The following is a 14,374-nucleotide window of genomic DNA, read 5'->3' as shown; positions in this document are numbered from 1 at the left end:
TACAAGGTTTTTCCGACCAGCCTTCATAGAAGCACGTCACAGTGACACAGAGCAGGGCATTCAGGACTCCTAACTACTTTGAGTTCATGGCCAGCAGTTCAAAAAAATTTATCAAATTAACTGGCCAACTGGAACATTAAAAGAAAGGTGAGCATTATATTCTAAGGACGCAAAAGTCTTAATGCCCTCCCTAAAAGGTCAGAATTACATTTAAGCCCAAAATAAATGTTTCCTTAAAACACAAAACAGACTGTAATCAACGCAATAAACAAAAGCACCCTATACACTAAAATATCTTTATACTGTTTAGCAAACTTTAATGGTGGTTCACGTTATTTTGAGAATTAGAAGAATTGGTAACTGTCCTTTTCTGAGAACACAAATGAATTTTTCACACTAAAGCCTAAACTTCCAATTGAAATCATGTTCAGAAAAAAATTGTTACAGCAAAGCTTTAAAGTCTCTCTGCTGCCTTTTTAAAAATGTTCTTTAAACCGACTTTACACATATTTCATTTTCCATTTAAAAATATTAACTCCATGTAAACCCAAAATTAAACACGGCTGTAGTGCTACAAGGTAAGCTAATTATCAGCCTTATGGACAGTAATTAGGAATTATTCAAGGAACAGGGTATTTCTTTCCATGCAAATGTGGTTTTATAACATTAATGGACTGGATTCAGCAAGTGAATATATGCAATTACATTTCTTATAAATTTGCAGGCACATTTTGATTTAAGGATTAACTGACAGCGGTAGTGTAACTTTTTATGGATTGTCCATAAATTAGCACATGACTGACAGCTCAGCCTGATTAATCCAATATAACATGCGCTGCACACACTACCATTTGTCTCGCTGCAAAGTGCAATACTGATTCTCGCACATCCTCTAATGCAGGAAGACAGCAGTTTTCTTGTGGGGGGGAGAAGGGAAGTCAACGGCCAATATAGGACACGCTAGCATGCAGACATTACTACCAGTTATTTGAAGCCACTTCACTCATTTTAATTCAAGCCTATAATAACATGCTAGGAAATGGAACAAGATCTGTTATTGTACACAAAAAAGAAACCGCACTGGCAATTCATGTCTAAAAACTATTTTGTGTTGTAATACCACACAGGCCTCGTTACATACATGTTGTACTTTATATGCACGTTCACCAGCAAGTGTCATGCTGATTCCAAATTTGACTAGTTAAAAATCCATGCCAGTGGAAATAACCACCACATTTAAATTCATGGATAAACAAATATTAAAAGCTAAAATGATACTAACGAACAATTACATGACAACCATAAGATATCTGTAGTGAATGTTTTAATGCACGAGTCAGCCTGTTACTGCTGTGGCCTGAAGGCAAAATCAGTTATGGCTGCTTATGTCACTTCCTTCCGTCTTTTTCAGACACCATACGTTTAGATGCACTGCCGCCTTCGTCGCAGCAAATCTCAAAATGAGCACACAGGACTAAAATCCAGCGCCAAGACCAAGCAGGCAAATTTGCTTTCTCTGTATTTGCATGGTTTCCACAGACGTGCCATTCAGATGAAGAGGTGACTAACCGCCTGTGTCACACTGGTGTGTGCTGGGACTGTCTCCAATCGCTAACTGGACAAGCAGTTATGAATAATGGGCTAAAGGCTGAAAAGTTCTGGTAGATATGGAGAAATAAAATTGATTTTTGCTGTTAATTGCAGGACTGTCCGCTTGGATTTACACCAACAGTGCTCACTCATATTAATCTACAAAAATAAAACATTTGTCAAAAAAGTTAAACTAAATTAAATGTAAAATTTAATTCATTAATAACTAAGATATTACATTCACCATTTATGATAAACCATAAAATTATGTGCGTCTTCTAACACCTTCAAGACATACTTACCTGCCATGATTTATGGTAAAAGAACTGTAGGACTGGAAAACAAAATGAAATCAATTAGTCTGATCAAAGGCTGGATGCTCATGCTTGTGATTCCTGAATAAAAGGAGAAAATGAAAAGAGAAAGAAAAAAAAACAACATGGTGCAACTTTTAAGCACTTTAAGCAACCTAAGAAGGTGGGCAATTTAATAGACACCAATCAACCTAACCAATTAGCCACCACGCTGCCCAAAGGGGAAAAAATGCTAGAGATAACGGTCACTAATTATCATTGCTCGAATGTACGTAAATGCTGGAAGGCTGCGATAAAAAAAAGCCCAATTAAAATTATTCTTCACATGTGGACAATGAGGACCACAACAGACCTGCAGTTATATTTACTGGCCTTGCAGTTAGGCTGCACCAGAACAGAACACACAGACTGGAGACAATATAACTACAACACGTCACACTGACCAGAACAAGGTTGTACAATAAAATGCGCTTAACAGTTAAAGAAGTTTTTCATGCAGGACATACGGGTGGATCTTCAAGGTAAGTAAAACACGCCAATTAGTCCATTATGCTCTATACGACACCTTGTACAGATGACCTAGTCCTATTGGTTTATAAAACTGACTGTTGCACCAATCGTAATAACGGGAAATTTCAGAGAGTTTGTTATTTATGCTAATGTTCCACTCACTTTTATTTTTATAGTTAGGGAAGTAAACCACAATGTTCTCCTGTTACGTTAGAAAATTTGAATGGTACCACTATACAACCCCAGCAGCTAATGCAGTTCATGGCTTTCCCACCACTAGGCCAGGGCTATTCAAATCATGGTCATCAAGGTCTGAGCACTGCTGATTTTACAGCTTTCCTTTACCTGTGAGCCAGGTGTGAAGCCTTCAGCCAATCAGAATCAATAATTAGAAAACTGACTACCTGGAACAACTGAAAACAAGGCTTGGATTTGGAATCGAGGGCCATATTTGAAGAGCCTTGTACTAGGCTGTATGTGACCTATAATTCTTTCAGTGTAGTATACTCTCTCTCTAGCACAGTTGCGGACCAAAAGCCAGTTTCGTGACATAATACTTAAATCTTCATTTAGCACAATTATTATTTTTTGGATGGATGGATGGATGATCAATAAGACATTTGCTACTGACTGCTGTGGAACTGTAATACCTAATTTAACAGGAGTCTATACTGTATAACAATATCCATTTGTTTAACCTAAGTTTCCAGACCCCCAAACTTTCAAAATACAAGAGGCTTCCCACTTGTCCGGGATTGAACAGCAAATTAAAATCATTGCTTTTATTTGTTGGTTCAGGAACTGGTGACTGCAGTTCATTTTATCAAGGTTTGTCACAGGAGGTGAGTGAGTACTGAGAGAAGGTAAGTGCTTAGTATATTCAGGTCTCACTTGAGAGGCCCTTTGTACATACTGCCAATGAGCATATTAAGTAAAAGCAAAGGAGTGCTAATGATTTTACAATAAAATGTTAGCACCTAAGGATCTTGTGTATACCTGGATCACGTAGATCATACTATCGGAGAAAATTTCTAGCACATCACTAAAATCTGGTTCATTAAAAAGCTCTGAAAAGGCTCTCCATCACCGTTTACAGAACATACATACACTGTATTCGTTGGGCTGATTCACAAGTAATTTGCAACCAGGGTTAATACTTCTTACTAATTTTAACACTTTATCAATGCCTCAATAAAATCAGAAATCATTTTTTGCATTCTGCTCTCCCTTCAAGCTTGAAAGTGACGTCCTTCCATATTATACTATAATCTTGTGCATTTGTTCTAGAAACAAAAAACAAAAAAATGTATTTGACAAGCAACACTTCATCATTCATTTTTTTTAAAGTAGGAGTATTCAGGGAATCATTTTTCATAATGATATCCATATTAGTCATGCAACAATCAGTTCCTATGAGGCCTTAAATCCTTTGAAAGACATCTTACGTGTGCAAGTTAAATTGATCTTATATGAGACATATGGCACAACATAATATCTGCATTTCATGGATGGATCACAGACATTCACTAACCATTAGACTGGCAGCAGAAATCAGTGGTCTTGTAACCATTAAGGTAAGAATGTTTTTTAAGAATGTAAAAATGCTTAAAAAAAACCTAAGTGAAAAAAAGGCTAAAACAAATAAAACTGCTTACACAAACCACACCCATCAGATAGTGAAGGCCTGACACCAGTGGTCACAACTGGCTTAACATCACTCTTAATAATTACTGTAATCTGTTTAAGTTAATTTCCCCCCCCCTCCCCCCAAATACATACATCAGTAAATCTTTATCCTGAAATATCGACTAATTCATACAATTAGTTTTGGAAAAGGTGCAGGTATAAAAGAACAGGTAATGATACGTGTAATTGTAGCAGTCTAGGGATAAGGGCTTAAGACCCCTCTTTTATCTTTAATGGATGCAATCTTTCCCCATAGTTTAAATATACTGTGATTTAGCCTAGCACAACTACTCATGATAACATGGTTGCCTTCCTAGGAGCTGTAGGGGTAACGTGAGATTAATAAAATATACGGTGGTTTACTGGGTAATGATTCAACTGTCGTAAACCTCACCAAAAGTTACACAAGCACACATACACACAGGAATTCATGGATGCCTAATGACAAAACACAACATTTCCATGGAAGTTAATGGAAACAATATTTACAACCACAATGGTATTGTTGTTTTCTCATGATCAATTAGAATTTCTTTAAAACAAAAAGAATGCAATGAGTATCTAAAGCAAATCATTATGCATATACCAAAACTATAAAGGATTCCGCAGAAGAATGAATGAGGTACATAAACATCTATTTAAAAAAATTCAAGTCGGCTCTCATAAACATTGTTTTAATTCATCGCTTTGTATCTCTAATATGCCATTGCTAATGGCAAAAATAACTGAACATTTCAATTCAGTTTCTGTTAGGAAACTGCCAGAGGTCTGTAATGACATCCTTAAAAAGACTTGTCAGTCATTCATAGAAAGTTTATAGCAAATGCTCACTTTTCACCAAAATTAACAAAACACAATAAAAACCAAAAGGAAATCATAAAAATGCAAGAAGCAGCAATATAATTTCATAGCGAATTATAAAATTAATTTTAACAATCGTCTTCAAGTGAGCAAGTATGACAGAATGTAACAAGTCAAATTCTAAATTTATACTTTAAAACAATGTCATTTGAGAAAAGTTTATGAATAATGACATAATATGGACCATGAATATAACATCAAATCAGTATTACCAGCAAACCTAGTGATAAACAACAAAATTTGAAATATTACAAAAAACATACTTTACAAATTAAACGTCATCTGAATTACATAAACAAAATTATAATTGTTCACTTTAGCGTAATCAAATGCAAGTCAATTGAAACTGGCTTTATTCCTTATGTTTAACCATAGCCTGTTTGCTTAGAGTCCACTGTTACACTGTCCATAATCACATGGAAGAGAGAACTAACCTTTGTTGTACAAAAACAAATTGATCTGCTTGCATATTCAAGAGAGATTTCGCTTGTGATTATACCAGAATTTGCAAAATGCCGACATGTTTCTGTTTTCAAATTTTCATCCATCATATTTTCAAAATTGTCATTTAAATTATTATGGTCAACTATTCAACCACATTTTGTGACATTTGCACAAGGAGAATAGATCCCTTTGTACCCCTCCATAACAGCAAATACTGTCCTAATTGTCTTAACATTTTTGGAAAAGAGTGCAGATTATGGCACAAAACTCGGCAGCAGCAAGAGAAGGAAAACATTAAATTTTTCACAAAAAAAAAAAAAATTTATTCATATGGAAAACCAGAGAATTCAAGTGCATTCAATTTGTGACCACTATTGTCAAACCTTTACTGAAAAACAACTAACAGACAACCAATGCAGGAAAGTTCTCATGTCAAGTCATTTGTAAATGTGATGTAATTAATGAATTTGGATTCAATTAATTGCATTCCCTTGAGTTACAGAAATAAGAACACAATATAAGTTAACAAAACTGTATTTAGTGGTCTTCTATGCCTCTGCATTGCCTTGTATGCCATCTACACAAAGCACTAAGCACATATGAACTAAAATGTGGTTACGAAAAACCTCTATATACCACTATACAGGCCTGCACAAAAAGAACATCAAAAAAAGAAAAAAGAAAACCCTTTACACAGCAGAAAGCTTTACAACCCGGATTATTTCGTGGAAAGGATGTGGTTTAATTCATAGGCACTATTCTCCCATGCATCTAAGCATATATGGTAAATTTATCTTTTACCTTTAAAGGCCTAAACGTGCAATGAAAGAATCCGCTAATAAAGGGCGGCTTACACAGTACACACCAAAATGAGTGCCAAGTGTCAACCTCAATAAAGGGTGACTTCTACAGGCCAGACGCCTCGCATGTGCTCCGTTAGCCAGACGTTTTCACCTAACCTGTCATCATTATACAGGGGATGGGTAGTTCACCCTGCCAGTATCTCTCAGCTGGTCACTGCACAAGTGCTTTCTACAAACTCATAAGGCACCTGCTGGTTGGCAGCAGTCAACAGAAAGAGAAGCAATGCTGCTCCACTGGGCATCAGCAACTTCTGCCCTGCAGGACATAACCTGTAGAGTGTGAAGTGCAGTGCCATATATGCCTGGCGAGTATCTTCATAATAAACATGTTATGCTGGCAATATGGTGATAAAAAAGGAATAAATATCAAGTAGAGAAGGCAAAAGGCCAGATAGCTTTAAAATGTTTGGTGCGTCACCTGAAATGCAAAACTAAAAATTAAATACATAATATTAATAAATCAATATACAAAATAATTCATACAAGTCATAATTTGGCATGTGTGTAAAAGCTTCACATACTGCCATAAATAATACAATTTATTTATCGTACTTTAAAGGTACAAAAAATGAAGAGCAAAGCAGGATTGCTCTTATTACCTCCTACAGATGGTCCCTGACTCACAACCTGTGCGACTTACAATGATACACACATACAGGTTTATTAATTTATTAATAAGCCAGCAAGTAAGCAAATAAATAAAGATGACAGACAAGCTGAACAATTTATGTAAAACTATGGGAGGTTGTACAACTAGCAATACTATTCTACCTACTGCATGCAGCGTGCCATATGATAGGTGCCGCAGAAAAGTACTGTACTGATCATCCCAACCTCACGTGCATCTCTCAGTTTAATTCTCACAAGTCAGTGCGATTGCTCTAATGCGACATATGTCAATTTTGACGTACAATCTGTCTTTCAGAACAGAAGTGAGTCGTAATTCAGTACTGTCTGTATCTATGTGTTAAAAAGTAGAAATTATGCATAACCAATGCACTGATGTGAAGGTCCTCAACATTAAAAATCACTAGGAATAAATATTTTAAGTATAGTGGTGCAAGTTCTGTGAAAGCTTACCCATATTGCTTAGCCATACATAAAATAGAACAATACAAGCATCAAGACTCAACTAGATTTAATTGTGTTACTCTGGAAATAAGACTTTCACGGAAATAATTGATACTTTATTGATCCCCTGTAGGGAAATTATCTTTACGGAGTAAGTTGACCGCGAAGGGCTGCCACCCGTAGTGGCGCCCAGGGAGCTGGGGGGTTAAGGTTCTTGCTCAAGGACCCGCAGACGTGCTGAGGCTGGGTTCGAACCCAGGACCTTCTGATTACAAGGACACAGGCTTAGCCCACTGAGCCACACGCTGCCCCATCCCACGCTTTAAATCCTTAAAAAGAGTGTACAACACTGTTTTTCAACCCAGTCTGCGGAGGCCTCCAGCAGTCCACATTTTTACACTCTCCCAGCACACCTGAACCAAACAAACAAATAGGAACACCAAATACCTGGTGGAGGTGTGTTAGGAGCTGGGCAAGAGCAAAGAATCTGAACTTCACAATACAGCAGCATTTCATAAATTTCATAGTCCAGAAAAAAACATATCAATTAATAACAACATTTTACCAATGATTTGCAGGTAATGTGTACTCATGGTCTGAAAAACCATGCACAACATTATATAGCAACCTCAAAATTTTTAAACAGTTTGGATGTACAAAATGTGTGCAGCAACTTACACATCACTTTGGGGAAAAAAAACTAATACTAAATAAATTATTGTGCTGCAATCTACCATCAGGTTAACATTTTAATGAAACAGATGGGAAATCACTACAATTAATTTAAAAAAATGCATTTCAGACCTGATTGTTTATTAAAAGAACACTGGTACTACAAAAATAAACCTGTAATAAACCTGATGGTTTGAAACAGGTCAAGTCAGGTCACTCTGAGAGCAAGAATGAATTTTTATTTAGGTATTATACAGGCCCAGCCATGACAATTGTCACAAAAGCATTCATTCAGATGTTATAAAAAAGGAAGTTAACATTACAAATAAAAATCAGAAAGAGCTTCACAAAAGTAAACTACTATATGAAGCTACTCCAACATTGTCAAAAGCCATTCATGACTACTGTGAATTTTTAAAGATGACTCTTTAAAACCCAGCAACAGGTCTTTGAAATATATTGACTGTTGCCACTCAAGATCATTACCCAGTCCCAGCACAAAAACAAGCCAAATGAATTAGTTTTGTTATTATGCCAAGGAGTGATAAAGCACTGACGTGTAACTATTATCTAGATAAATTTAAAGATCTTTTAATAATAATAAAAAAACTTTCATCGTCAGACCAAAGGTTCCAGAAATCAAAATATTTTGCCAAATTAAAACAAATCTGATTTTTTTTCCCTAAAATACTTAAAAATCCTCACTTGAACAAGCACCAACAATTCCATCACAAAATAATTATCATAAACTACACCACTTATTGTAAACTTCTTTGGGATCAAACTTTTTATGTTTTAAAAATATAGAATTTAAAAACGCTAAACCATTCAGATAAAATGTCCGTAGAACGATCATTATAAAACTAATTTAATAGCTTTTCTTTATTTAAATTGCACAATGGTACTTTATAGGGAGGTACCCTTCATCATATTCCACCTCTAGTAAAACTACTGTAATTCCGTATTTTAATGACACGACTGGAAAATCCACTGAAAAGTCACGCATACAGAGTGACTCCACACAAACTTCACGCAAACTCCACACACACGCGCACGCACGCACACACACACGCACAACATGGCGGTGTGTGATGACAGTGCTACCCACTGCGCCACTATACTGACCTCATTTTCTAGACTTGCAATATGTGCAACGTTAATATCGACAAGGCATTTCATGCACATGCAACTGTCACATGGGAAGGACCACAATAGTCTGCTGGGTTCACGTCATCAATAAAATGTGCTAAAATATTTTTACTCAGTCAGATGAAACATAACTTAGCAAGCTTTGCAATTTTAATGGTGGTTTCTTCTCAACATTATCCAGTATATGCTTTAGAAATAAATAAATAAAAAAGTTTACCGCCACTGTTTTTGCAAGAACTCTGCATGCTCTGCCCAAGACAATCATGATCATTCCCATCCTTGGTGTTGAACTTACTCATAGATCTTCTGGCACATTTAAGAAATTAAACAAGTCAAAAGGGGAAAAGAAAACGAACTGGTCATATTAAAAAAAAAAAAAAAGTCTTCCACTATATGGAAATATTTTGTATTCCATACAGACAATATTGAGCAGAAGTAAGTTTTGTCGGCACTGCTTTACATCTGCTAGCACAAAGCACACCACCACCAGCTCATCTGACAGATTTTTAAAATTTTCAACTGCTACATATCACACACACTACAAATACAGCAATGTGAACTTTTTCCAGTATTGTTCAGCCCTAACACACAATGCGTTCACAAAAAATATACCAAAAATTAGAATTATGTATCATATATTGTAAAATGATGCAGCTAAAAGAGTCTAATCTTTGTTTAAGCAGTCTGACATACGGGATTTGCAGAAAGTAAATTAAACAAAATAATTTCAGTCAAAGTGGTGATAAAGGCATGCTAGGCTACTCAGAGACTAAATGGCAGGTATGTCATATCTAACCTTGCATCATTTGGTGTCTCTCCAACATGAATGTCTTCTTTTAACATGCATTTGCATTGCAGTCGTGCTGTGGTGATATTTAAGTTCCGCTTTGAAATGCTGACAGATGACTGCATTTTCATTCACTTTTGATGCAAAATGCTTCTACATAAACGATGCTTTCGGTCATTATTTGGATCCTCATCTCTAATCATCATCTTCCTTCCACCATATTGCTCATATTGCTGAATAATCGAGAAAGAAAACTTTAAATCAAGGCATTTTAATAATCACGTAATCGAGTTTAATCGAGTAATCACGAAAGCTCTAGTTAGGAGACAGTGGTGATATTTAAAATCAGAAATTTGCTCCACTTTATTCACATTTTCTTAGTACAATCCCACAGAAATTTGAAACTTCAACACAGAGAAAGCTCAGTAAAAATAATCCTGCTTACAAAACATAGCCTTTAGTTAATTGTGTATATATTTAAGAAAACGCATTAAAGGCCAATCATGACAACCAGGCAATACATTTCAGACAAGGTGTATCATACACAAAAAGAAAATTGAAAAAAACAAACAAACAAAAAACAAACAAGCAAGCAGCAAAGTACTTAGTAACCACAGCTTATTATTAATCGGGAGTAGTTGGATGAGGAAAAAAGATTTTCATTCAAAGCTGAGCTCACAGGGTCAGCCTTCACAACTGTCATAGGCCAAAACAAGTCACCAAGTGTGTCAAACATCCAGGGCCCAAAGGCAGAGTTCAAGTTAAAATGGTCCTGAGTGGTAACACCACAATAAGGATTATGCACCAATTTAAACACCACAAAATACATTTTCCTTACAATTTAATATACAAACATTTAAAAACACTGGTGGATTAATGACCCTCTTTTGCAGAACTTTATTAAGTACAGGCCTATATTTAGGCCTAACATGTGACATAAGTCTAAAGAAAGTTCCTTTATATTATGACTATGAAATGTCAAGTTTGCCATTGGCCATTTTTTAATCAATAGACAAGACATAGCGTGGGAGAGGAATAACCGGTATACAGCAAATAAAAATAAATGCTTATCAAAAGTTGATAAATGACAACGGTAGATAAATCATTTTAAGATTTCAGTCAGCAGCACATAGTGAGAAACCACTGAAGTAGGTAAGCAAGTAAGATTCACCGTATGACACATTTTTGAGTGGATAAGGTTTATGAGATGTAGTGTAAAGTGTTCTGCTCGAGCAGCCACACGTTAAGTTGCCTCGACATCAATTCCTCTATTTTTGTGATCAAGGCAGGGATGCTGTAGAGAAAGGGAGCACTACTCAACCCCACTCCCTTTAACTGATAACATTTCAAGGTACCGGGGGAGGTCAACTTTCCAAATTTCAATCAAACTTAGTTTTGTATGACATGTAGATCACTGAATGTTTGGATTTCACTGGATGTGATTATTACCATTTAACTCCATAACAATATGTATACTAATAATGATAATTTTTTGTGTGTAGCTTTACTTTTCTTATGTTAAACATTGGCCTTTATTATGATACAAATATGACAGGATTCATCCCTGGTCAAATTCAACCAGAGGATGACCTCTGTATACACCCCGTGTCAGAAATCTATTGTAATGTATACCTTTTTCTTCCAGAATTACAAAATCTAACCCTAGCGCCATAGTTCAGACGTAGGTTGGTATGTCACTTCTGAACAGTTCGGGGTGAATTATGTGATATAGTCACCATTTCCTGTGTTTCAAATCAACTTCAGATATTACTTTACACAGGCTCTACGATAATGGTAAGTAGTGCAGCCCACCTCACATCTTGTAGCTACATGGAGTACATTCCAGGAATGTATGGTGGGGGGGGGGGACTGTTATATTCTTAAAATGTAAGAAATCAGCAGGAGAGCACATATCACACTTACAGCAGCATTGCATTTGTTCCATGTTACTTTGAAGCAAGATATTTCTTTTGAAGCCAGACAAATCTCACACAAGCTCAAATAAACTTAGTTCCTCCAGTATAAAAGACGGAAAACTTTTTAAATTATTAAACAATACTAAATAAACTAATATCCATCAAATACAACTGACAAATCCTTTATTTTGATCAGTAGCTTTTAAATTTTGAGAACTAAACAACCAAAGCTTTCTTTTCATAAAGCATTTTTATGCATATATTTCAACTCACCGTATTGAGTCCAAATTATACAGCTCAACTATATCCCAAGCGAAGACACAATTCCCAAAAACACCCCCCCCCCCCCCCCCACACACCAACAGTGACGCACTTATAGACAGCAATGCGAGTGCGGTGCCTGTCACGCTAAAACGTTCAGGGCTAACTCACATTAATGTATTCGTCTGCATCCCGATTACAGACCATTTCTTTAGGGAAACATTGCTTTTTATCACTGCGTATAACCGCATACGTAGCGTTTAAAAATCTCGCGTCCGTATAAATTGTCATTTAATTATTTTTTTCCAATTTGGTAATGTAAATCACACGGCGTACCTAGAAGACACTGATCATTTTCATACGCCAAATCGCTAGCGAAGACCAGGTCCAAGGGCAGAAAATTGGTCATTTTTATCACAGAATGAATAAACACGTCTAAGCATGCACATACATTAGCAAGTCCATGATGTTAAAATAATTTTATATGCATAAAGATGTCAACCTCCAGTCTTTCCCCAAGCACAACAAATGACGCAACAAGCCTATCCGTGTATCCGCGAGGGATGCGAGGTGTCTTTAACATATTATTGCGAACTCCAGAAACAGAAATATACATATCCTGAGTTATAACTCGCAGATTTCATAAAATAACGTTACCAGATTAACGTTTTTAAGGAAACACATGAGTGTAACTTAGCGCTAGCTTAGATACCTCATACGCACCTCATACAAATTCGCACGTTAGATTTAAATACACTTATACGTTTCTTCATAGCAAAACACAAAAAAACTACGCAACAAAGACAAAAATTTAACCAAAAAAATATCCATTCTGACACCTATTTTCCTTAAATAATAAAAATACAGTCATTACGCAATGTATGAGGCTGCCAAATTATACAGCAAGCTAGCTTGCTACATGCCGAAATAGGAAAAAAAAAAGACGAGACATCAAATCCTGCACAGGTCTCCCGAAATGTCAGAAAAAGATTATATTCGGGGCAAAGGTAAGACGAACTGGTTTCTTTCACTGCGTTACTTTAAGAACGAAATAACTATCTAGTCAGCAGGCTACAAGTTAGCTGCCTAGCCAGGCAGCTCGCGAAGCTGAATTTAAAATCTGCTTACAAAGGGGTGTGGAAGCAGCCTAGGAAAGAAAGCATGAAGTATAAAAACTAGAAAAAGGAAATAAATCATTTACTAATAATGTACTAATTACTGCAACTTTAGCTGGCTACAAAGCAAATGAGTTTTCAGAAACGTCAGAAAATGACACAGACAAACACACCTCCTCCCACCAAACGCGCAAATTAATTTTCTTCTCATCCCACTGAAATGTTAAAGCGGGAGAAAATACTCTGACGTATTCTCTCCGCCTCTCTACACCGGCTAACAATAAATGTACAATAATTTAAAAGACAAAATTAAACACTCGCGTGTGTACAGCGAGCACCTCGAATCAGCGCAGACACTCAAATGAGACCTTATGTAGCTAATTCACACTTACAGTCTCTCCTCTCCGCTCTCTGCGGCGGCCATTTTTTTTATTTAAATAAATAAATAAATAGAATTTCACTACACATCTTTAGTGGGCGCCCCCCCCCCCTTCGCCGCCCTCCTCTTAACACACGCCGTCTCCGTTCGGGAGCAGTCGCGCGAGATCTCCTCATCAAGCAAGCGCGCTGAAATCCCGCGAGAACAAGAAAGCAACTGCGAAATCATTTTCATCCGAAAAGGATCCCCGGAATTCTCCGCCTAAAAGAGTAAATTGATACATGTCGATTGGCTTTACGGAACGTCGTTGATGCTTTGTGTAACTGTCATTGGCCGCAAAATGTAAAGTGCACGTCAATCTTGCGCCGGAGTTGGTAGGCTGTAGAAAATCCCACTGGTAGAAATATTTTTTTTATCACCAAATTAGGAGGCAATATTTTTCGAAAACAACGCACTACAATCTCATAGGCTTACACAGGTCACATTGATTCTCTGGACCAATCGAGACAATCCCGTTGGATCTTCTCAGATATCGATATGATATAATTATTTGAATTATATAGTTTTAATGATTGTATACGTTTATACTACTTTTAAGTACAATTACTTTACCGACCATATGAAGATAATTTCCTTCTACTGCAGCAATACTTAAAAAGATACATAAAGGTTACGGTATTCCATAATGCTGCCAGTTCCCACTTCTGAACTTTACTTGTGAAAATGTCCTATTTTACGCAAGTATAATTGCAATTT

The 14,374-nt window shown here is 36.4% G+C and overlaps 1 protein-coding gene across 2 annotated transcripts in view; it reads right to left on the bottom strand.

Moving 5' to 3' along the window:
* The window catches only part of mecp2 (methyl CpG binding protein 2), a 39,167-nt gene extending 25,421 nt beyond the window's left edge, over window positions 1-13,746 (bottom strand). For both annotated transcript variants that reach the window (XM_049017394.1, XM_049017395.1), the window contains exon 1: window positions 13,632-13,746. In XM_049017394.1, coding sequence (XP_048873351.1) covers window positions 13,632-13,663 — 32 coding nt within the window. In that variant the 5' untranslated portion in view covers window positions 13,664-13,746. The remainder of the gene's footprint in view (window positions 1-13,631) is intronic.
* Window positions 13,747-14,374: the final 628 nt, after the last annotated feature.

The sequence above is a fragment of the Brienomyrus brachyistius genome, chromosome 6 (assembly GCF_023856365.1).
Source record: "Brienomyrus brachyistius isolate T26 chromosome 6, BBRACH_0.4, whole genome shotgun sequence".
Lineage (NCBI taxonomy): Eukaryota > Metazoa > Chordata > Actinopteri > Osteoglossiformes > Mormyridae > Brienomyrus > Brienomyrus brachyistius.
The sequence above is the reverse complement of the archived record's forward strand: the minus strand, read 5'-3'. Positions and strand labels throughout refer to the sequence as shown.